The sequence below is a fragment of the Falco cherrug genome, chromosome 12 (assembly GCF_023634085.1).
Source record: "Falco cherrug isolate bFalChe1 chromosome 12, bFalChe1.pri, whole genome shotgun sequence".
In the NCBI taxonomy this organism is placed as follows: Eukaryota; Metazoa; Chordata; class Aves; order Falconiformes; family Falconidae; genus Falco; species Falco cherrug.
The window spans coordinates 9,368,235-9,394,255 of NC_073708.1; the positions used below are offsets into that span (position 1 = coordinate 9,368,235).

The 26,021-nt window shown below is 42.4% G+C and overlaps 1 protein-coding gene across 1 annotated transcript in view; it reads right to left on the reverse strand.

The window, feature by feature from the left end:
• Positions 1-26,021, reverse strand: part of NOTCH2 (notch receptor 2) — an 88,154-nt gene that overhangs the window by 55,691 nt on the left and 6,442 nt on the right. The window contains exons 2-5 of the mRNA XM_055724553.1: positions 22,251-22,332; positions 12,167-12,426; positions 11,143-11,478; positions 4,465-4,587 (exon numbers count right to left, since the gene is read on the reverse strand). Coding sequence (XP_055580528.1) covers positions 4,465-4,587; positions 11,143-11,478; positions 12,167-12,426; positions 22,251-22,332 — 801 coding nt within the window. The remainder of the gene's footprint in view (positions 1-4,464; positions 4,588-11,142; positions 11,479-12,166; positions 12,427-22,250; positions 22,333-26,021) is intronic.

Sequence of the window (26,021 nt, forward strand, 5' to 3'; positions counted from 1 at the left end):
AAGGACACCCTAACCTTTCACATCAGTGTCCTGCACTGCCATCGCTTCCTCTGCACCCACTCACCCATGAGACTGCTCTGTGAATTTTAATTCCTGATCCCAGGGAGGAAGGCAGTTGAACAGGATTTTTTACTAGATTAGTAAACTAAAGTGGCACACTCCAACAAAAACCAGAGCCAGCTCAGGGGAAGGGGAAGAGTGGCTGGGAGCAGGAAGAGAAGGCAAAGACACCTTCGTCCTCAGACTGCAGAGTGAGCACATCAGGCTGGTCTAACTGCTGCGGAACAGCATAAAGCATCTTCATATGGCACAGGCATTAGCCAGGATTGCTGGCTAATTTTGGCCCAAATCATGCATAAAACACACCAAATTCTCTGGCCTGACACACAGAGAAACAGACTTCAGTCTTTCACAAAAGCATCTCGATTTATTTCCAAGAAAAGATAAGCTTCGTTACACATCTGCAACATTGTGCCTTGAAAGGAACCAGCAAACGCTGGTTCTGAGAAAGGATTTAGCCTGGGACAAGATAAAGTCATCCTTAAACAAACAAACAACAAAAATCAGTTCACATTCAGCAACAGGAAAGATCTGAGGCAGTTTCACCAATACCTATCCAAGATTCTCTTGCCAGTTACAGCCTTATGAGGTTGACAATCACTGTAAGCATATGAAATACGAGAACTTTGAAGGTGACAAAAACATTACTGACAGCAGGAATTTCTTGTCATTGTCTCTGAAAGGCAAGATTTTATCTTTCCGGACAAAACAGCAAAACGAGAAAGAGAAGGCACACACTTCAATGAAGGAGGAGCAGTGAGCTCTGTTTGAGGAACAGGAAATTAGACAAAAACAATGTCTCAAAAGCTGTATTTTAGCAGCAAGCAGAAAAAATATTTTTTAAAAAAATGCATAGTTATGTAGTCCAGCCTACCACCTGTCAGGGAATTACAAGCAGCAGATGGTTACCAAAAGGAATTGGGACAGATTCTGTTTCAGTAAAGGATGCTTCAATATTACTTTACACAAAACTATTCCTCACTGGATGCAGTACAGCTTCTTGATTTTTCTAGCAAGGAATTGGACTGGTTTCTCTCTGCCATGAAGCACAAACTATATTAACAAACAGGCTAGATCATCATCCACAGCACAAAGGTTAAATAAAGACTAAAAAACTGCAAACAGACCAATTTAAACTTCTCCAAGAGTTGACAAGTAAGTATTTGAAGGAAAAGAATGCAGAACTGTTATGAAGACAGCGCATCTACACTGTTAAGTATTTTTAGAAAATTTAACGTTCTTTCACTTTTGGCTGACGTTTACTTACAAACATGCGTATTTGTGCTTGGTTTTTTTGAGGCAGCACACAATGTCCTCTAGCTGCAAGGTCTCACTGGAAGCTTTTCATTTCCTCAAGTGTTCACTCTCACAGTTTGACACTGTTGGGCTATAAGACTTTTTCAGGACAGACTAAAAGATTTGGTTGCTCAGCTCTCTCCACTTACCTTAGAGATGATTTACAATGTTATAAACCATGTTTGTGCAAAGGATGGACCTGCACTTATACAACAACATTTCCTTATTGCTGAGTAACTCAAATTTTATTGCATTTTACTCCTGTCTGCATCAGCTGCCGTTTAGTCTTGATAAAAGTCCTCTCTCTCTTCAAACTATTTTAGCAGTGCTCCATCTACCTTCCCTATTTTGTGCCCCGCCTCGGTATCACCCCTCATGTCTCCAAGCTGGACACGCACAGTCATCCTGCACCTTCTTGGTCTCTAATTGAAGATGCAGAAAAGAGTCGCTGCTGGGATGATCTGCAGCACCACATTAGAACAAGAGGCATTCAGGTAACTCACAAGAAGTTTGTCCACATGGCTGCATTCACTGTGGAGCTGGACAGGATTTTGGGGCATCACAGGACATCACCTACACACATTTATCGGGCAAAAGGAGTATTACAAATGCAATAAATGAATTCTTAAAGGCCAGCTGGCCAAGAGCATGTCACTGCACAGGCTTTCAAGCAAAGCAACACAGAGAAGACACCAGACACAGCCCTCCATTGCCATCATAAGCCTCCAGCGATCAGCAGTTGCGCCGCAGAGGAATGGCTATCGCTAAGGCATCTTGTGGATGCACAGAGCTACTGCCCTACGCGTGTCAAACATATGCCAATACAAACATGCATAGCTACTTCCAAAGTTACACATGTTTTAGTTTGCACACCAGAACTGACACTGTTCAGACACAGTTCAGTTCCCCAAAGGCTCTAATACTCACTGCCCAAACAGCCAAGCTGCTGTTTCCTAAATGGTGAGACCAGTGCTAGTTCCAAACTGACCCTGTTCTTGAAAACCAGAAAGTCAACGGCCTTGAAAAGCCATCAGCTAAAACCACTGATGGGCTGATAACCCTAACTTCACCATAAACAAAGGAAATTCTCAGAAAGCCCACTCCATTAAATTGTTTTAGAAAGCCATGGGAACATAAGGCTTGGGGAGTTCCTCTCTCTTTCCAGGGTTTCACTGAAGGGAAGCATCCTTCATGCACACAAGGGTTTCCTGGACAAACTGTCCACACAGAAGAAAGCTGCCACAAGACTGAGCCACAAAATGGGTCTAACAATTTTTCCAAATGCTAGCCAGTCAGAGCCAGTAAGAGGTTTAGAGAGGGAACCACCACAGCTGCATTGCAAAGAACTTCAGTAGTTAATCAGAAAGAAAATCTACCACAAAACCAAACAGAATCACAGCCTGTTACCACCTAGGTGTCTTCCAGGTGTTCTTGAGTTGCAAAAGTCAATCCCTAGTTGACAGCAGCTATCCACCCAAATCCTGAAAGCCAAGCTAAGGTTACGATGCCCCTACAAAGCAGAATTATCCCTTGTAGATTATATACCGTCACTGTACACATTCATGATCCATCATACCCTCTGTGCTTCAAGAATAGGCCCAAGATTAATTTACGACTGACAAATGCTAGAAGCCATAACAACGTTTATAATTTCTGTGGCATGGAGCAAGATTTTAAGGGTCACTGAAGGGTTGTTGGCTCCATATGGAAGCTCCCTTTTGTATTTTCCTTTGCAGGTTTCACTTTCTGCAGGCTTTAAGGACATCTAGACAGAGAAGCAGTATAGAAGCAAGGGTACTTGCTCATTAAGGGAAGGACTCATTTTCTCCTATTTACACCTAGTTTCAAAAACCTCTGCAAGCAGTGGTGCATTTCACTTTTATGTGGTTTTAACTTCATTTAAGAATACAGAATTTTTTAAAGTTAATGAGGATAAACTGGCAGCCTCATTTACAGTTAATGACAACCAGTTTATCATGAGAACGATGCTCTCTGAGGAAAAAACCTAGAACATGAAACCTCTGGTCTCTAAGTAGTCAAGCTCCTCACAGTGCACTTGTCTGAGCTACCAATCACTATAGATGTTCTGGTTTCAAACACAGTATTTTCTAGATACAGAGAAAAATGTGTGACAGGTTCTTCAGAACCTGAGGAGTTAGTTCAAGCATAGTTCCAAAACAAGTATCCCAATTTACTTTATGAAAGGAAAAATGCAAGTTGAGTCCATACCTCAAGTTTTCCAGTTTTAGGGCTGGTTTTTTACCTATGATTTTGAAAGAAGGGCAAAACTATGCTCAACTGAAAAAGTGTGCCAGCTAAGAATGTCTAGTATGACTCAAAAAAACCTACCCCAAAACCGGAGGTATTTGTTTATTTTTGAGGTACAGAGACATTTTGTGACTAAATATGACACTGAATTTCCTGTGAGCTGCTTCCTTACATCATGTATAACACTTTCTTGAAATTCACACCTTTCCCTCCTACAGACTCAGAGTAAAGCAGACGCATTTATGAAGCAAAAGTAGCTTTACTGGTCAGAGAACTCCAGATAAAAATCAGTCACAGCAGGAAAATAATAGTAGCAAAAACGTAAGCTTCCCATACATACACTTCTCCTCTTCCCTCCCTTTCTCCCACCTATGTTTCCTTTCAGATTTGTTCGTCATCAGCATTACTATTATCTACATGAGGATCATTATCCCAGGTTAAAAATGGTCCCAAATGTACCAGGAAAGCACCACTATATGCACACACCTGTAGTAGCAAAGCAACGTTTTGTACTTTTGAAAAAACACATCTCCTTTTACAAAGTAATCCATACAAGCAGAAATGCAGCTCTGATAGTCACACTGCACTGCAGCTCAAGAATCATGGGACCTGTCTGCCAAACCCAGGTGCACATAAGCCTGTAACAATCTGGTGCAATGGAAAACCGCCCTCCATTGCGGTGGTTTTGATGCAAACAATCTTCTTTCAAGTGTTCCACCGACATCTGCCCCCCAGACTGCAGAACGAGGCACAGATGTTAGCTGCATTCAGCTACACACAATTCCGGTCATACGTTGGGGCAGAGGCAGAAGCCTTGCATTTGTTTTCCGTACTACGTACCTGTCCATTGTGGTGGGCAGCGGCAATTGTATGTGTTCACACCATCCACACATATTCCCCCGTTTTGACAGTTGTGATTTGGGCAGTCGTCAACGTTGTGCCCACAGACGCTTCCCTCGAAACCTGGACAAAGCAGAAACACAGCAGACTGAAACGGACTTCCAGCCTCTTTTGAAGAGAACTCACCCTTCACACAGCTTCCCTTCTCCTTTTTTTCTTAAAAATTTGTCCTGTTAACCTAATCCTGATGAACCTCAATGTAGCATGCTGACCAGAGACTTTGTTGAATACCTTTGCTGATAGCACGCAGGTCAGATTACACAGTTAAAACACTCCTGCCATGGGTCTATGGACAAATAGGTTTCCACAACCACAGCGACAAGGGTATTTTTTAAGTGACTAACAAGCACTGTCATTCAAAGCAAACAAAGTTAAGACCAAGATATTTAGTATATACCATGAGGTAAGCTCGTCACTGCCCACCAAGTAGCAGTTGGAGCATCAGTCAGGACAAGTTTTTCCCACGGCAAAAGTGCCTGGCATTCACTTCATGAGTACCTCAGCATAGCTCATATGCCTTGGCTATGTCAGAGAAAGATCATCTGTGCTTTGAAAATGAGCTTCCAAATTCCTGACTTGGCCCTCAAACGTCAGTCAATCAACAAATCAGCCACCATCCAAGCAATGCTCACACACTAAGCCCTGACTGAAAAGCAGAAAAAAACAGACACCCTTCCGCAGTGAAAATCAAAGCTCCTCATGAACGTGACCAGACTGGCAAAACACCCTTGCTAGATCTCCCTTTCCTTTCAAATAAGGAAGAGCGGGGACATTAGGGAAGGGAGTCGTCAATAATCCATCTTCCCCTCGATTTCACATGCTGATTTACTTCATGCCTCATTAAACAAACCTGCCATTTCTGCTGGATGAGAGCGCTATTTATCAAAGCGCAAGTGGATGCATGCTAATGTGAATGAAGTAAATGATTCCAGAACACACACATTAATTTGAAACGTCAGCTCTGCCTCTTCACTGCTTTGGAATGTAATATTAACATGACACAGTCCTCTCATCCAAAATTATGCTTTAACCCCTCTACTTTTGATGCCCTGTTCCAGACGCTTCCATAACATCTGTGTTAAGTCACACAGACCCTTCTAAGCAACATCTGGTCCAACACTGATCACGCTGTGTGGCAGATGAGACAGACTGTAAAGCTCTGACACAGCTTCTCCAGACTGCCACTACTCTCAAGAGACTTGAGATGATTTGTACGCATTCCCACCTCTTGAACTGCTCCAATACTACAGGTAAGAGTTGGAAGCAAAAACGACTATTGCTGCCAAGCTGCATCAAGTGCATTAGTGCCCATCAGCAAGGAAGAACAGACTGAACATTAAAAAAACAAAAATAAAGCAACCAAAAAACCCCCAAAACTGCAATATTACCCTCTCCCTTCAAAGTCCTTCCCACCTTCACCCAATATCCTGCAAATTTCATGGCAGCATGGAAGGTTAAAAAGAAAAGGAAATATAACACTGTTAGTCTGAATCCTATTCATCAGAGCAGTGCCTTCCTGGCAAAAGCTGCTGAGGAACAACTACCAAGGAATACAGTTAGTATCAGATCACCATGTTTAAATCTGCGTAAAGCTACCATGCATGACCAAGGACTCAGCTGTAAAACACACGGGTGTCCTATCAGCTTGCTTTGTAGCTGGAGGAGAATCATCCCGCTGACCACAGACTGCACTCATGCCAGCAACGTGATCAGCGTGGAAATATATCCAGAACCACAAATGCAAGAGGTTTTAAGTTCTTATCCATTCAGCTCAGACAATACGAAGACCTACCCGACTTTCTTGTAAACAAATTCCTGACAGCAGGTATTTATCTAAAACAATCTCACTGTACCATACACAAATTTAAAGCAGCCCAATGATTTTGGGTAATAATAAAGCACGAAAATCACCCCAATACTAAAACCTTACACCAAGCCATTGTACATTTTCACATTTTAACCAGCTATACTACCATCTAAGAGCTGGTCCTCAAGCATGTCATGCAAATGCATAAAACCATTAATCCCATACTAAAAGTTGGAGGATACCACTAGCAACAGTAGAATAGAAACAAAAACAGCTTACAAAAAAAAAGTGATATAGTAGAAGGTTCAAGAGAAACAACACGCAGCCAAGTGTGCTCAGTCAAAATACATCTCCAAGGGAACGGGAATCAGGAATGGTTGAAATGGTGAAGGCAACACTATTTTGAGTGCACAGCTGAAGAAAACATAAGATTCCCTTTTTGGTAACTTCCCAACTCCCAAATTCCCTTTAAATTTGTCTTACTCTGAAAAACAACTTTGGCCTAGTTTCAGAACATCTAAAAGCTGTAAAAAAAGCATGATTTCTGTGTCTTCTTCAAGTCCAACTTACACTGCAACATTGCCATCTGCTTCATCTGTAAGTGAAACTGTCCTGCTGAAGTTCAGCTTTCCTTCTTAAAATCAGCCCTTCAGAGTCATGGTTGTCTGGGCCAATGCACCTAAGTTTGAGCACGATGAGCATGAAGTCACTCTGAGTGACCTGAGCTTTTCTTAAGCTGGGTCCCAGGATCTGATTTTGCAGTTCTATAACCTGACTCTTCCAGAAAGACACAGTTTTCACTGTTTTGATGTACTTGGACACCTGACACTGCTTCCTGTTCCCTCCTGTGCTGGGACTCACATGTTGTCCTTTCTTTTCTTCCTCCAAGAGAACAGTTTGCAACACATATTCTGACTTTTGCTCCGTATCTATCTCCAAGCACGTCAAGCTAAGGAATGAGAACCTCAAGGGGAAAAGTGTTCCCACTGCTAACAGCATGTTATTCCTCCTCTCGTACACAGATACAAGCAGATAGCTTTACTCCTATGTCATCTGAAATCTCCACCCCATTCCAGAGCACTGTATCCAATTGCCTCCAAATCTTAATCCTTAGCCTTATTTCAACCTATAAATTACACCTCAGACTTTCTGCAGGACCAATTAGTTATAGGGACAGGAATCTATACCTGAACAAAAATGTCAAGTTACTGAGATTTAGGGCCTGCTAACAAGAAATTAGAGATCTCCATACAGAGCGCTAAACTGACCTGCATCTTTTTAAAACAGGTTAGCGTTCTGCATATCAGGTGCCCAACAGCAGCTGCCTGCACACAACTCCGATACCTCAGCTTCTCAAAGCAAACGTGAGATGGGCTACTCCAAATAAGAGAGCCAGCTCACCTGGAACAGAGAGGCACAGACATCATCTGGCACCCCAAGACTGCCACCATGCAGAATCTTGCACCCCACAGGATGCGGCTCATCTCTAAATCCCAGGGTCTTCACCACCACGGGACGTTCAGCGTGCCTGTGAGACCCTATTCATGATGCTCACCGTACGGTGCAGTGACACTGCTACAAACTGGCATGAAGTTACTTCCTCTTCCCAGGAAGTGTTCCAGCTCTCATAAACAGCTTGCTCCAGCCTGACAGATTGTTTCCTGAACAAGCCCTTGGAATTCCCTAGGGTCCTTATCTTAGTTAATGGGTAATTATTTTGATGGATAACAATGAATAATCACTTTCCCAGCTAAGAACTTCCTCTATTGACTTGTTTAACATTCCATGAAAGGTTAGTTGCCAAATGAACTCCTTTTTTGTCAAATATTTATGACTACGAGCTCATTCTTATATTTAAAGCAGTTGTGAATGCTCCAGGTTAAGTCGCTTCCACAGAAGTATTTTTACTATGACTCTGTTATGATTGACCTAACATGCTCACTTGTCTACAATCTTGTTTACACCTAAACCAACAAAAGCCCACAGGAAAAATGATTACACTAGATTTAACTTCTTATTTTCTGTCCCTTTCATACAGATACAATATTGACAGTATATATAACTCTTCACCTACACTTGTCACCAAATGCTGGCAACTTCAAACACATGTGACTTAACCAATTACCTAATGCAAGATTTCGTTGTGTAAATCCATGAGTGAAATGGGAACCTGAGAATCTGAAACAGCAGCTTGACTACATGGCACACAAACTGTACTTGTGCTACTGTAGAAAAAGCTGCCATGACACATAACTCCAGGTTGTAGGTTTCTTCCACATTTTCAAGCTCTCATTCTCATGTATCTGTATTTACAAAACCAGAAATTCACTCAAAAGCCAAGAAGAAAACATCTACAGGAAACAAGAATCCATTTTAGGGCCAATCCAGGAGTAACCTAATTATGTCTAAATTGCTGCTTGGGTACAGTCAGTTACTTCAAAGCACTTTCACATGTCACAAGATGCAAAATCATATAAAAAAACCATTCCAGCAGTTCAAGATGTAACTGCCTCCTGTCTCTATGGCCATACCACTGAGCGACGGTATCATCTTAAGGCAGTCCAGAAGGAAGGGCTAGAGCAATTCCATTTATAGTCACAGTATCATCGGCATTGCTCCAGTTCAGAGAGGGAGTCTTAAAGAGGAATTTCTAGTCCATGATCTTGGCATTCTCTTCCAGACGAGCAGGCCTTGTTCACATCTTCCCTGAGCATGACAGGCCTCCGTTTCTCTTCTCTTTCTATTGACCTCTCCTTCTCAGACAGAACCTTTTCTAACACTTCGGAAGTTTCACTCTCCATGCTCCACTAAGGGGTAAGGAAAGGCTGGGCGCCTTGCCTTTATCAAACAGTTTGATGTAAGCATTCTGACCCCTCCAACCTCTCCCTTTTTTTTTTTTTTTCTTTTTACTGTTTTTCAAATGACTAGTTTTAAAAATCAAGCTAGCAAAACAACACGGCCAACTTAAACAAATACAGGAAATAGAGAAGTGAAGGCTCTGAAAGCCGCGTTAACTCATCCCCACTATATGTGTTGTGTAACAAGTCCAAAAAAGCAGCTAATAATCCAAAACTTGTGTGAGCAGTGTAGGTGTATAACTGTTACTACAGTAACCTCATTTTCATTTCCTGACCATAGTTTAGCCAGCCCACATGCTTGTCTAAGGGAAAATGTGCTACTACCCAGTCTCGTACTCCTGTAAGAGAATCACAAAAGCAAACTGTCTTATCAGCTTTACAGGATCAAGTCCTTCAAATTTCATCTTCCTCTCCCCCCCACCACACTGCTTCTGTGTGAGATCTTGAACTGCTTGAAGGGACTGGACAGATCTGACCAAGAAAATTTTGAGCTCCTGATCAAACCTGTTAATTCATAGGTACTTAGTTTACAATTTCATTTCAAAAAATGCAAAGTAGAAAAGCAATAAATTCCCTGAGAGCAACTGTTAGTTAAGATACAGCATTTCCAAAGACCCTTTCAAAGCACTGTTTCTTCAAGCAATGTTAGAAATTGTTGCTTTCACACAAAAATAAAAGTTATACATCCTTCTATTTTAAAATCAGCTTTCCCAAATTCTTCAAAGTCACATGCTTGCTCAGACACCCAAAAAGTTGTTCTGCAGGCACTAGACAACGTTGGCAATGTACATTTAAGGTCATCTGAGCCATGCTTCAAGACAAAGGTCTTCAAAAAGACAGCACTTTTCACAAGTTCAGTTCTACATGCTCTTTCTGTACATACCTGTGACTCCAGATGTTCCCCATGAGAATGCAGTCACTGTACATTCATCCTAAACAGTATATGGCAGCTACATCTTTCACACAAATAACAACAGAGAAACACTTAAGGGAAGAGAGTTTACTTTTCTAGATTACCACACACCAAGTGTTCATGTGCCAAACTGCAATACACTTAAGTAGGAAGTCTAGTCAAAAGCATTTCCAAACAATCAGTTTCCCATGGAGTTGAATTACTCAGTAAAAAAATACCAAGCCTCCAAAAAACCCTGATATGCCAAGATGACTATACTACTCTGTGGCCAGTCTGACAAGTGGATGGGGAGGAGCGGGACAGGATGAGACAACCAGGGTCCCAACCAGGTGGCATATGGTCATTTGTAGATGTGTGCCCTGGTGATGGGAGCCCAGCTTGACACACAAAACCAACACGGCCTGTGATCCCTCAATACGCACATCACCCCTGCTGTGGATGAACTCAGGGCAGCTAAGAGCATCAGAACATAAGCAAGCATAATTTAGCTGGAGGTATTACAAGACAAAAAGGGTGTGGCGAGTTGGAAACGAACTCTCTTAAAATTTGGAGGAACCAGAGGATAAAAAGGAAGGGAATAGAATGTAGTATGTTTTAGGGACTGAGAAGAGTGGCAAGGAGAAAGACACGCATTCATCTTCATCCAAGCACTGAAGTTAACTGTGGCCTTTACCAGCACAAACCTACATATTTGTAGCGGTTTATGTTCATGGAAGTTCACATTCCAAATCAGCATTAGGAGACACCACCCTAATCTCCTTGAATCTACGTCACAGTTCTTAGATTCTCTGCCTCTAATTGGGTTCTGCAGAAATCTGTCATTTCTAGCCTTCTTCCCTTTTCTTCCTTCCATATTATGAAATCCTGACACTCAGAAACTAATGTCCTAGCAGAGCTTCCTGCCTTGCTGAGATTTCTACCTCTAACCTTACATTACACAAGTATCACACAGAAACTCCAAGAGAAGTTTTTAGAACAACAGACAGGAATGCAGTGACAAGACTAGAAAACGAAGCACTTCAAAAAGCAACATCATTTACCTGGCAGACAGTTGCACTCAAAGGTGAAGTCACTTGTTTGATGACAAGTTCCTCCATTCATACAGGGTGATGGGGAACACGGCACATATACGCTCTCACAGCGATGCCCTGTATAGCCCGGCTTGCACTGACATCGGTATGAACCAGGCAAATTGACACAGGTCCCACCATGCTGACAAAGGCCTGGTGTGGCACATTCATTCACATCTATCTCACACCTCTGGCCAGTGTAGCCAGGGAGACAGACACAGGAGAACTTATTTCCAGATACAGTACATGTACTTCCATTGGCACAAGGTTGAGAGGTACAGGCATCAATCCACTGGCAATCCTTTCCTGTAGGATTAAGACAGAGCACTCCGTTAATAGTAAGTTATTTCTATGGAAAAAAAGAGTATTTCCTTCACACTTCCTCAAAATTATTCGTGTACTAAATCTTAAAATTATTACAGGAAAATTTGTATCTGCATTTTACAATATTATATTTAAAACTAAAATCAATTTGTGGTTACAAAGTCATTTTATTTACAGGGTAGTAGCAAGATATGGAATGTTGTAGCTTATAAAAATAGCCTATGACCTGAAATCATACTACACGCTGACAGTCGCTCTTCTTCTACATCCCTTTCAAGAATTAAAGGAGTGAGTTTTCATGCTCCCCCTCAGGCACCCAATTATAGTTTTCCCATTGAAAGATTCTGGTGGCCAAATTTACTTCATTTTTTTCTAAAAGGCAGACGCTGAATTCAAAGTCTACCAGTCGCTCCAGACCAGCTTCTGCACTCAGTTTTCCCACGTGGGCACCCCCACAAGAGCTAAATATCTTTCTGCTTATGTGTAAAGGGTAGAGAGCCTGATTCCCTACCCCCCTTTCCTTTTTTTGGTCATGAAGTCATTTAGACTTCTTCTCATTTCCTGTGCTGGAGCTAGTAAATTTGAGAGCACATTGTGACTGTCCTGGAACATTCCAGGATTAAGTAATTCCCAAAAGAGGGAGTCTGGAGGTACAAACACAGAACCCTACCTGTGTAACCTGGAGGGCAGACACACTCGTACGTTTCCTGGCTGTGGGGATGACAAGTCCCTCCGTTCAGGCAGGGCTGGGACACGTAGCAGAGGTGCGATTCGGAGTACTGGCAATCCTCTCCCGTGAACCCTGGAGCACACCTGCAGGTAGCCTTTCCTATCAGAGACGTAGTTTCACAAGTTCCCCCGTTCTTACAGGTATTGCTTTCACAGGGGTTTCTGTACTGACAGTAGTCTCCAAGAAAGCCTTCTCGACACCTGCAACAGAGAAGGAATTAATTGTGGCACATTCACTGAAGTCTTGCTGTCCTGGGAAGATACCAGGAATGAAACCCCATGACCACTGAAAGTCTTGGAACTTGCTGAAATCCATGGTAACATTAACAGACCTAAATGCTAACGTCATGGATGTAACAAGGCCCTCCTCTGGGACTGTCCCAAATGAGACCACTGAAAACTTAAGTTCAAATTGTGAAATCGTTCATTACAAAATAAATAAATACTGCATACAATGAGCATTACATCAAATGCAGGACCTTACTCTTGCACTTCCCTTTGAAACTTCAGTAAAAGCTTAAGTGTTAAAGAACTGCTGAGTAACAATTAATTCCTTGCACCTACTCCCATTCTAATAAGCATCCTTTTGTAGAAGAAAACCAAGCAGTTTTCAGAAATAGGTATTAACACCAGGTACTATCCATCTCCCAAAAGATTTATAAACTTTGGACACATGCAGCGTCTGAGGGCCTGAAAATCCATAGCAGATCTTTCTCCGCAACACTCCCGTGAGACAGGAATATACTGTTATCCTCATGTTGATAAGTGCATCTGGGACTGTGACATGCTAAAGCCTGCACTCAACTAGCAACACAAGCACTGAAGTCAGGTCTCCCACGCCCCTGGCTAGCACCCTAACGACAAGGTCATTGTTCCTCCATCTCCCACAGAAAAATGAGTACACATACACTATCTACAACCAGGGTAATATTTTATACAAAGATCTGTGATTGCAGAATAATTGCAGTTATTTCTCTCTAACCTAAACTTATGTCAATACAGTCTGACTACACTTGTCAGCTGTAATCCATCTTTTAACTGGCCTTTGTACTACAAATTTTCCACTTAACTTCTAGTGATACAGGACCCAGACAAGCAAGCCTGTAAGCCCCCTCTTTGTGTCACCCACAGTTCCATTTGCTTCTTTCAGGTAGCAGAAAGTTGCAAGAGTACATGCTGGATAAAAATAACACCCAACATACAGAACAGGACTGTCCACTTGCAGTTTTTTCTATAGTACACAGCTGCATGCTTTAACTGATAAGTAACCCAAGACATACACAGCCTGGGAGAACATGTATTTCACTGTAAAAAATTCAGAGGCGAACATTAGATACACTTTGTTCCAGAACAGGATAGGTACGATTATTAAATCAATGAATTACACAAATCCAAAAGGGAGGAGATTCCAGCTGCAAGAAACACACGGTCTCTAGTCAGCTTCCGTAAAGAATGTAACAGTAAAGAGACTGCCTTTTACTTATGCACATAGAAGTGTACAGTAGATTAAAAAAATCCAGTTTAAAAATAAAAGAATGGGCATGAAGCTGTTTTAAACAGAATACTACAGGGATCTGCCTCTGTTCCTATGCTACTCAACACCTGGCAATCTTAAAGGTCTTTTCCAGCCTAAAATGATCCTAAGAATAAACCTGAGAACATCAATGCTGGTCAAACACATAGGCAAGAGAGAAAAGTTCTCAATAGAGGGTAGTAAGCCGAAATGCTTAACAAGGCAATCAGCACACAAAGTGCACTTAGCACTGCAAAGTCCTACATCTAGCAACAAAACATACACAGCACCCTCCCCACAACAGGAGGCTGAGCTGGGAAAGCCAGACTTGCTCCAGGGGTTCCTAGCGGTCAGCTGAACGTGAATTGTTAGTGCGGCAGTTTGGCCAGGAATGCTTTAGCTGTACAAACAGCAAATATCAAGTAGTAGTAAATGAGTTTACGCTACACCTGGTACTTGCATGGCACCACCACTAGCAGACCACTGTGTCAGTTTTGGTGTCTGCTCTTTAAGAAGGAAAAGCTGAAATGAGTTCAAAGAAGCCAACCATAATGATTAATAGAACACTCTTGACACAATGAAAAGCTCAGGTGGCTCAGTCTGTTTATCGAAGGGAAAAAGAGAAGAAGGTAGTTAATCAAAATCTCCAAATACCCACAAAGAAACTCAGATTTAACAATAATTTCCCATCTAGAAGGTACAGAGATAACAGAACTGAGCAGTTAAAAGTTCAAGCTAGATAAATTTAATTAGAAATAACGTAACATCTTTTATCTTCAGACATGAACTTATATACAGTCTTTCAGCAGCGGAGAGAAACAACTGGAACAACACATTTAAGGCTGTAGTGGAATTTCTCCATCACTCCTGCTTGTTTAAAAGAACACCAGGATTGGCTGTTTCAGGAAGAGTATGCACGCTAGTTCAAACAGAGCTATTCAGAGAGGTTATTATCCGAGTTACGCAAGGGGTCATTACTAGATGACCACAACTGTTTTTTCTCATGTTAAAATTTATTAACTAGCTTTAGCCATATGTCTAAAGCAGAGAAGTCATATAATAGATGTGCATAATCGTAATTTACCATTCCCCACACCCAAATTAGGCTCCTTTCACCATACCTTAATACTTTCAACTTCGTACCCAGGAACAGACATGAAAGAAGTTTTTGCAGGGCAAGGCAGGATTAATAAAGTTACAGAAAGCAAATCCTGAGACAATACCATTCGCAGAATATCCTCTGCCTCTTGTGCCATCCTTGGTGTAACAGCCAAAGGCTGTCAGGCAGCGTGAGCTGCTGCCACGTCACACGAGAGGCAGACGTGGGGCATCCCGGGCCAAAGCCACTGTAGTTCTATAGGCTTCCTTTAACGTCCCAAATTCCCCACCCCCCCCACCCCCCCCTTGATACAGGTTAGAAATCAGTCCAAACGCCAGCGGGCTATAGCACAGCTCTGCAGGAGCTCGATCACAGAGAAATCTGGCACCCAGCAAAGACAGCTGTGCCAGAAGCCAGAGCACTGCTCGACTCCCACGGCATTCAAGCCTGCACACGGTGCACTGGCTAGCTCTGCTCCGAGACCGTCTGGATAACTACGCTTAAATCATGTTTCTGGACATCTATATGCGGCTGATGAATGTGTACAGTCAAATTGAACTTCAGTCCCAAAAGCTTGCAATATTTCATTATAGGGGTTTCTTCTAGTTTCACCACCACCGTTGATGGGGGTTTTGGGCAGCTCAGCTGTGTCAGCAGTACACCACGCTCCTCAGACTAACAGCAGCAGGCACGGGCCGTGCACTTGTAATTCTCTTGATTGGGAAAGAACGAGCAACAAACCAGAACTTCGCAGAACCCCATCCAGGGCACCTCATCCGGCAAAGAAGAGGTCCTCCAACACCATCCACCACTCCAACAAATACAAAATAAACCCAAACACCTTTAAAAGGTAAGTCCTAAGGTGTTTTTGCATTGAAAGCCTATAAAACAAACAAGAAAGTCGAGGAACATCTCATGTTTTGTCCACAAGCAAAAGAAACCACTAAAATATGGCTTCTCTCCCACTCACCCAACACTCGGGGATACTGGAAGGGGCATTTAACTGTTACCCCTAGGTGACAGGGAGCCTAGGCACCGATTAGGAGCACTGCTGGTTATGATTTAAAAGGAAAGCAAAGATCTGTGCTCTAAGACAACACAACCATCACCCACAACTGGTCCAGCATTTTGTACACAAGTTTTCTGGTGCAAAGTTGAAGAGCGCTCCAAGACCAGGCTTGTTCTGCTATCTTCTGAGGCTAATCAGAAAAACACAAGGGAGCACTCCAGCAGGGAACGGCAAAAGCTCTTTTAACTTCAGCTCCTTATATTTGGAAGGACAAAGCCTTACAGAATATGCCAGAGGGAACAGGCCTGCCTGTGGGAAGATGGTAGATGAGGTATACATAGCCCTTATACCCACCATTTTGTTCTCCTCCAGAGAAAAGCTTGGTCACACAGTTATGCAATTTTTTCCCTCCAGCAATTCAGTGCAATCCTTTTTTAATGTTAAAGAACAAAAAACCTACAGTCTAGATTTTTCAACCATGTCTCCTGTCATCAACATTTCTAGGCACAAATACTAGCAATTTAGTTCTAAATGTTGGTGTAGACAAAATGCAAATATTTGCCCCGATTCATGTTGGGCACCACAACGTTTCTCTAAAAATAGAGGCAAACAGTGAAAAAGCACGGTCTAAGTCCAGATTTCTTTAAAGGGTATGATTATCCTCCACAGAAACTCCAGCTTCCCACCACCCCTGCTCCACTCTCATCCCAACCTACTCTTTCAAGTTCTCTTTAGGAGGAAAAAAAAAAAAAAGCAAGCCACTTGTCTACAGAACAGCTTAAAATTGTAGCAGCTTGTGTCAGCTCCAAATGACATGCTCAGAACAGCAAACCAAATCTTTTCCAAATAAAAGCCACTGTTTCTCCTCAGTTTTCCATCTAACACTCAGAAACAGAAACAGGAAGACAAAGTTTGTTCTGGTGCTTTCTGGAAGCACAAGAGGTCTCTCAACCTACTTCAACAGGAATTTAATCTTTTAAGAACAAATTTCACATACAACTTTATTCAAATCATGATTTCTGAAAACTAGAGAGTTTGAAATGGGAAAATGTCCTGTGGGCTGCATCAGCTATGCAGCTGCTTCTAATTAAAGCTTCTCCTTTACTCTCTCTGGGCTACTTTCCAGCACAAATACTTTAGAGCTCAGCCCATTATTTTTTTTTTTCCCTCCTCCTTTTCAGCTCCAGCCTGCATTTGCTTTAGCTCAGGCTCTCATGGAGCTAAACAAGAGATGTAAAAACAAAACGAAGGTATTTATCCAAATTTGAAGTATCCACAAATCCGCAGAGCTGCATTCACTCTAACAACAACCCAATGCTACGAAGTGAAAGTGGAAGACTCACAAAAGCTGCGTTTTTGGTTCTTCTGCCACAAAACTAGATTGAAGTTACTTAGCTCTTTCTTGCTTTCAAAAGACTTCTGGAATATGTCTAGTCTGGTGGAAAAAACTCCTCATCTGCCGTACTATATTTGCTTGGGCACATTCACAGGACAGTTTCTTCAAATGCACCTTATAGACTGTTTTAACCAGTCTTCCAGATGTTTGATTTTCATGGGAGTTTCCTATTCAGGCCCAGTGATATCATCTGGAGATGCACAGAAGGAAGCAGATGGTTTTAATTTAAAACACGAAGGGAAGAATTTCATAGTAGTCTTGCTTCTGCCCCCCTCAACCCAACACTCCCCTCTCTTTGATTGGAAGATGCTTCAACAGGGGGGATGCAGTCTGATGACTAACATGAGAAGGGTCTCAGCTATTTTGCTGCAGATTTTAACCAGACTTCCCCCTGGCTCCCGGGTTCTGACTCCCACACCTACACCTCCTCTCAGGAGGGAGAACAGGATTCTCTGGTTAGCTTTACAAATGCTCCTTCCCATGTCTCAAGGCTCCCATTTATGCGTCATACTTTGAAAGCAAACGATGGGATGGGACGGCCTCTCTGTTCTGCATTTAAAGCAGTATACAGCTATTGTTTCTCGTCCACGGAAAGCGCTTCTGCAGTGTACCGCTCCACAGTACGCCAAGGAGTAACAGCAACTGAAGTCTGAACGGGCAAGGTTTAGTTCAGCTTTTTCTGACCATCAGAGCTCTGAACAGCTTTTGATCTGCACAGGTAAATCACAATAGAAAAATTTGACCAAGTGACTCAAATCACTACTCTGTTCCCAGATCTGAAGCTAAAAGTGTGTGTACTCTCCCCTTTTTCCTCTACTCTGGTCTCAAGGGTCTCTAACTTCTGGAAGGAGACAGAAGGAAACAGCAAAGGGCAGCCCATTCTCAGAAAGGGACAACTTTCCTACTTCTGCATTTAGCCTCTTCTGGAAAACTCTCAGACCTCATCCTGCTACGAAGTCTCCTATGGGTATTCCCCATTCACTGGTCTAGGAGTGATTAGTTTCTCAAGACAACCTAAGAAGATAATCTGCTGCAGTCTCAGAAGCAGCTCTGTAGTCCAGGATCTTGCCTTCCCCAGAAGTCCAGCTGGAAAGGCTGGCAAGATTGTTGGAGTTACTGGGGGTCAGATTTGGGACAGAAGCCCCTTACTGCTGTGCCATCGCTGCTTGGAGTTTAAGCATGCTTTGAGGTCCTCCTGTTGCCACTCTGCAGAAAAGTAAAAACTGCACCACACAATGAAAAAGCATGAACAAACTTCTGCACACGGCGAGAAAAAACACTGCTCACTGAAGAGGCGCAGAAGCACACAAAGCTACACAAACCCTGACAACTTCAGACATGAAAGGATGTGCTGAAGGAGACTGTCCTTTAGGCATCAGCCTACTTCAGCCGTCTCCCCATCTGACTAAGCACAGCAAAAGGGCCACAGTTGCTCCTGCACTTTTGGGTTGGTTGTTGTTGGTTTTTTTTAACCACCAGGACCGGACAAAAGACATTAGCGTTAAAGCAGTACTTTGGTTCATACAGAGGTGCTGACAACGCTTCTGGACATACAATATGCAGCAGTCCCAAGGCCAAAACTCCAACCTTAAAAGCCTATGAAGCATGAGAAGTAGCAAGGCTCAGTTTCCTCCCTAAACCCTGGCGCACCCCAAGCCCAACTTTCTTCCTTCTCACTTCTGCTTCTCTCCCTGGCACAGTCTTGCTTCTGCTCCCCGTCACTGGGGCACAGGGGAGGGAAGGTGGGAGAGGCCACAGCTGCCAACCATGGGGAACCCAGCTACGATAGTCCCTGCTCAGGGCCCTGCCCCATTCCCAGCGCAGAGGGACTGCCCAGTCCTGCATCCACCTGCAGCCGAGCAGACTCTCATGCTGAGAAAACAGTGGGCAGCGCTGCCAAAATCTCTGCTCTGCTTGTCCTTGAAACAGCTCCCTGTACCGACACCTTCTCATCCTGCCTGCAACTGCAGAAATACTGTAACTTAGCAGTATTATCCCTCAGACTCTTCCTACTGCTGCTTTCCCAGCCACCCAGCAGCAGGCAGATGAGAAAGGGTTTTCCTGGGATGTTCGCAATTAGCATTAAGCAACGAACAGTCGCTTAAACTGCTTCTCTGCCAGGTACGACAGCATGCAAGAAGGCTCCTTCATGCTTAACACCTCAATGTGCAAATAGGCTGCCTGGAGGTGCTTTGATGGGGGGACCCCACAACAACAAAATACCACCACGGTGCAACAACACAGAGCCAAACCCCAAACTGAAACTGCCTTTTGTCAAAAAGCTTGGAAGGACAGGCCCCTTGGTACCACTGCTGCAGATACAGCCATACTCCTCAGAACAAGGTCTGTGCCCCTCACCACGCTAGTCACCAAATGGATATAGAAAGATCACTCAAACAAAAATTCTGACCTTGAAAGATGCAAACACAGGAATGTGTAATTTTCTAAATATAAAATCAAGGTCAAAGGTGGTCAGGAATTCTATCAAGCAGTGCCACAAAATGACAGCCACGGGCCAGCAGCGTCACCAGGGGAACGGAGCTACTTAAAGGGCGCTCGCAAGAACAATCTGATAAAGATTCAACTCAGATTTCCTTACAAGGGTCACAATCGCTGTTCCCATAACAGAAGCCAGATGCACCATAATAAAGATTTCTTAGCAGAAAACTAGCTTTCACTTTTAATGCAGTACATTCTACAAGATTTTCTGACACAGAAAGCTGTTTCAGCACCAAGCTGTCACTTTCTGCTTTGCCAAGTACCTAGACTAGATGTTTTGCTTATCAGTGCTTACGTTACTCATGTCTTACTCATCGCATCTGATCACCTCTGATGCAGGTTCTCCCTCAGTGGTTCACTTGTTTCTTACCGACAGCAAGATTAACTAGACAGACTGGCCACACACTAGAACAAACAACTTGGCTGAGAGGAGCTGCAGAAAGAGGAAGAGTGCCTGTTATAATAACTTATTGCCCAGCAGAGGAAGTACTGCAGATAACTTGAAAAAAGTGGAAGGGGTGGAGATTCAGCTAATCAGTGAGTGATCCTGCAGAGCCAGAAGCCAAGCCACCTGCTTTAGTAATAAGCTCAGTTTCCTGAAGAGAATATTTCTACTCCTACAGCCATCAAAAATTCAGACAGGCATCTAGGTTACTACACCAGATATAAAGTTCCCCCTGTTCAGAGTTCCTCATAGTGCAGGAAAGAAAAAGAAAAAAAAAAACCCCAACCAACACTTAAAACCAAAACAGGATGCTAAGAATCAGCCTGCTAAAGGTAGAGTCTCCACAACTGAGGGGTTTTTTTTGCTATTTTTTCCTTACTTTCTGCAAAAAGGAGTTCTTGAGCCAGAACTAGGGAACAGACATGTACTAATCTCTGTATGGAGGCTTCTGTTAGCCTTTCCAATTACTCTGGCACCTGCTAAGGGACTGAGCTGGTACCTGAAGGAGGGGTTGGCTTAAGACCTGCAAGAAGACTGCACAAAAAGGAAGAAGGCAACATTAATTATAAATAACTCTCTGCACTACTAAAAAAAAAAAAGTGGTCAAAGCTGCCACTCTGATAAGGGAAATGTGTTAAGATCTGGACTGCACTACAAATACTGAACGGAAGTTCAATCAGATGAAGTAACTGAACAATTTTGTAACAGAAGAAAAATATTAGAAGTCTAAGACGTGGTTAAGAGGAACATGCAAGCTGGAGAAAATGTCCTTAGGAAGGTACAAGCAGCACCAACATCAGTCTTATTACCTCCTAACATCACAAAATTGCTTGTTCTAAAATATAGGTGAAAAGCAGGTAAGTTCCAGCTTTCTTTTCAGAAGGGCAGCTCATTTGTGTGGACACCAATATAAAGCTATGGAAAGTAAAAGACTAGGAAGGAGTTTGAAAAAAACAACAGGGAATAACAAGTTACATTATTTGTCTTCATGGCCCTTCTGCACATCAGGTATTGATTTGAAACTGAGAAGAACCTCAAATTAGATTATGATTTCCCCTTTGTATGCCACAGGTGCAATTTAAGTATCAGTTTTAGGTACCACATTGATAGAAAGAACTAAAGGTTGTGGCAAGCGAAGACGGCTGTGCAGAAAAGGGTGAACAGTGGAGCTGCGTGTTAGCCAAGCTAAATCACAAGACAAAACTCACTAATATTTGAAGAACGTAAGCATTAAGAAAAGAGGGATTTAGCATGCTAGAAAATGGGACAACTTACACTGATGAAGTAATCAAGGTTTAGAAAATAATCCGTTTACTGCAGATGTAGTAAATTAAGCCTGCTGAACAAGGAGGATTTCTCTTTCTGTAAAATATCACTTAATCTAAAAAAACTCTAAATACTGCAGTTTGAAAGGTGAATTGCATTTAAATAGATGTGATATCATTCTCCAGACACTCTGCCAAAGCTCCTGCTGATCAGCTTTCCATGCAGCAGCAAAGTGAAGGCACCATTGAACATGGGTGTCAACATTTACCAAAATCAGTTACACAATAAAGACAAATGTGGATGTTTGTTTGGGTGGTTTTTGTTAAGTTTGTTTTTGCAACTTCCACATATTAGTTGCTCTTCAGCATGCAGAAGGGAACTGGCACACTTCAGAGAGCACATTAGTTTTGAAAAACCTCATGAAAATATTCAAATTAGGGCTGAAGCTCTACAAAGTGAGCTATTAGATGGAGAGCAAGTTCCAACCTAACTTGTGAGTCTGGAAGCAAGGTACTGGGTTGACCTCTACGATCGCTTTGGCAATCTTTCCTAACCTAATGCAAAGAAATCAAGCTGACAAGATCCAAACCCAAAAATTCTAAGAAGAAATCCATATTTCTTACGTTACAAAAAGCTAGCACATAACAAACGCATTATCAAGAAACACCAACTGTGCTAAAACTGTCATGCTGAATGCACCCGATAAGAAAATCTTAACAACTCACATTTCCTTTCTGGCTAGGAACCTGAATGACAGAAGATTGGTAATTAAATTGATGAGAAATGAAACCAACTTACTTGCAATATCCTGTACCATTCTGATATGGAATGCACTTTCCCTCGTTAACACATGGCTTGGAATCATCCATACACTGCAATGCTGAAAGAAGCGAAAAGAACAGTCAAATCAGTAGCCATACATGTCAAGTCAAAGCTTCATTAGCATATTATGGGGAAAGAAAATCTTTAAGTAGAAAATTTTATATGATTGGAACAAAAACAATAGACACTATCACATAGTTTAGTTTAATCTCTGGAAGCATCAAAACAGCCAGACTGAAAGAAGAATCACAGATGTGTGCATCAGGCAACTCAATGTTTACAGAATTTCTTTTAGGTAGATTTTCAAAACAAAGCATGCAGTAATTTCAGCAAGCTACAAAGACATTCATGTCAGCACTTGCATATTTTGGGTTAAGTGTCACCAATTACTACTTTCTGATCAAAATTCTAGACTGAAATTCTTTGAAGTAAGAGGCAACTACTTCTAAGCCTTCTTTTTTCAGAATATTTTGCCTCAAATCCCTTCCTTCTTTTCTATCACCTCTAGGGACACTTGGCACTGAAATAGGGGCATCTGTCCCTCAATCTCACCTGCTGTGCATTTCTAGCAATGCAGAATTTGCTGTAACATCATTACTGTTGTTGCACTCTGATTTCAGTCAGGATTGTGTTTGGGAGTAAGCGAAAATATCAGAGATGTTAGACTTTCCACAAAGAATTTGGTGTTTCTAAGGAGATACACTGTAGCTCAAACTCTATATTTTCAGTGTTATGGTTTTTAAAAGCTATTAGGTGTGATACAGTTCAGGGCTGGTCAATTTTTATCCAAGTCTGCTGGAAGCTCTAGTGTTGTTTCCATCAGAACAGGCTTCACATCAGCCTCAGCTCTGGCAAGTGCTCATCTCTTCACGGGAACCTGAAGCAGCACACTGGGCCTGTGTCTAAAGAAGGGTGAGAACTACGGAAACCCTGCAGGAGCAGAGGGCACTCTAGAACCACAAAAGTTTAGCCAGTCCACCTAGCTCACAGCCTGCCACTTGAATAGCACCAAACTAGTGGATAAAGCCCTTGAAACCGCAAGATCTGGGTCCTACCCTAAACTTACCCATGTGCCCAGAGGTCACAAGCTCTTCCCACCTTCCAGTTCTGTCTCCTGGCCCCCAAACACACACACTTCCGTGCCTCTCCGGACCCTATTTCAACAATTTTACTGCCTTTGGGAAAGCATTTAACCAATCTTAGGTTAAAGGCACCTAGAGGGAGGAATAACATCTAAACTGCCCTCTTGTATACCAGCTGCCACAGGGCAGATGCCCTTTTTTTTTTTTTTTTCTTTTTTAAGGTAGTTTACGTCAAGAGGTATTAAATTTTCAATACAAATTCATCAAGGGGCACCAGGGAAACGTGGTCCAAACCACCATCAAAGCTTATATTCTGGTGACTACAGAAGGGGGCTCAGAAACCGAAGAGTTAACACACCAGTTCCGCTAAGCTCTCTGCAACCAGCCCAAATTCACCCCAGCAATCAGACAACTTGGAACAGACTCCAGTTACTGCTATCCAGGGCTTCAAGTGTTATTTCCCAATAACCCTGGAGCAACATAAACAGGTCCCATGCACTAAGAGGTACTACAGGAGCATTTCACACCTGCAATCCCTACAGAGAATACATTTAAACTAAACTCAGTTGCCCAGGAAAACCACCAATATTTCTGACAATAGGGGTACAGCTGCTTCTGTTGACTCGATTCTTCAAAAAGGGGCACTTGGATGGTGCTGCTTCTGCACAGCTCTCAGGAAATGAACAAAATTCCACTCTGAGGCCCTTTCAGATAACCCCTGAGGTCAGGGTTACTAAGCGACAGAAATATTAACACGGATTTTGCACGACATTCCCACACACAGCGGTCAAAACCACACTGATTTGCACCTGTCTGATGATTTTTATCCCGTTTAACAGCAACATCCACAAGGCTTCAACTCCAAACTTCATCTGCTTCTGTCTAACACTACAGCAGCTTGTTTTCACAACAAAGGTTAGCTACAGTTAGCATAGTGCACTTACACGGCATTCAAGGGACACTGCAAAAGGACCTGGAATGATCTGGATTTCTCTTACTACCTGCGCTACTCCAGGGAAATGGAGGAAGGGAAAAGTGAGCCTTACCATATTTCAGCCTTACCGTATCAGTACTCTCATCTTACTACCTTGAATTTTCATTCTTTTCACACCCACCAAGCCAGTGAAGCAAATACTCAGAGGATTATTTCTTTTGTGCCCATGCTTTCAAACACAATTTTGTAATCTCTTCGAGTAGCTGTGTCCCTAGTGAGAACCGAGCAGCCAGTTGATTTTGTAACCCACATAGTAAAAGCTTAACTAGCACTTGGCCAAAACCACCTCCCAGCACAACTGCACAGAGGGGAGCAAGAGGGTGACGGCTTTCGGGGTCACAGTAAGGATCTGAAACAGTGATTCCTGTTTAGCTTGCTAGGCCAAACACAGCCACGCAGAGAGGCTTTAGCAAAGTAATGATTAATTTTCTCCTGGTTTTTGACAAATTACTCCTGCCTTGAACGGCTGTTTAGCAGGTCATTAAACTACTACTAGACCTTAGAATTCTTTAACAGAGACACACAGTGAATAGAGCAACACAGACAGCTGAATATGTATTTTGTATATAGTAATTTAGAAGTGAAAGAAGCTAAGAAAACAAAAGCAAAAAGACTCTTTTGTACTTTTGCAGCTTGAGACTAAAATAGGTTGAATAAAATACATTTAAATGCAACTAAAGCAAAGAAAAGGTAAATGTAACCATATTCTATATTAAAATGAGCATTAAAAGTAACAACCACTACTCTTTAAAAAAGAAATCACGAGGGAAATTGAAGGCTATAGTTCTCACAGTAAAATTAGCATTTCTGTGCACAAAGCGCTGTCTTCCTGTATTTCACGATATCTTTAACAATTTCACAATGCATACAAAACCAAGGCATTTCAACACAACTTACTTCAAAAGCTACTTCACTGCTCTATCATGTTGAGTGCTACAATTTTACCTTCTACCTTAGCCAGCACAAAAAGTACTTTTCACTACATCCATCATGTCAACTGGAAATACTTCGGTGTGTACAGCGTGAGCGAAGACAGCCTTGCCTTGAAAATATAAAGCCATTCTTTTAGAACCCAGAGAGAGCGCGCGCCAGTATGCTGTCAAGGCTTTGAGTCTAACAGCCTGCTTTTGACAAATTTCTTCTGTGTTTAAAAAAAACCAGCAATGATCAATTATTTGTCCATGTTCTGGACTTGCTCTAACTTGCCAAAACCACCATGACTATCAGAAGCTGGGTTAATCCAGACCAAGCATAAGCATTGATGCTTCAAGTCCTTGTGCTCTCGTGCGGTGGTGGCATGCCAGCAGGTCTCGAAGGGGAAATCCCATGGCTTTTTAAATGTATTGAACGGCCTCATGATTTTTAGTAGTCCATTTGGGCATATTACAGGAATATTGGGAAGACACCTCACAATTATCAAAAGGCTGGCTTCTTATGAAGCAGGCAGGCCACCACGTTGTGGAAGAACCACCCAGTTTCTAGCACGTATCGTAGCCAAGTTTGAAAGAATACTCAGATGAGGACTCCTAAGTGCACACGAGATGAATGTTATTAACTATACTACCCAGCCTAGAGTCCATACAAACCCTTGCACACGCTTGCATTCAAACATAATTTCTAACCTGACATTTAACTAGCCTACCAGGACCATTTTCCAAGGCCAGACAGAAG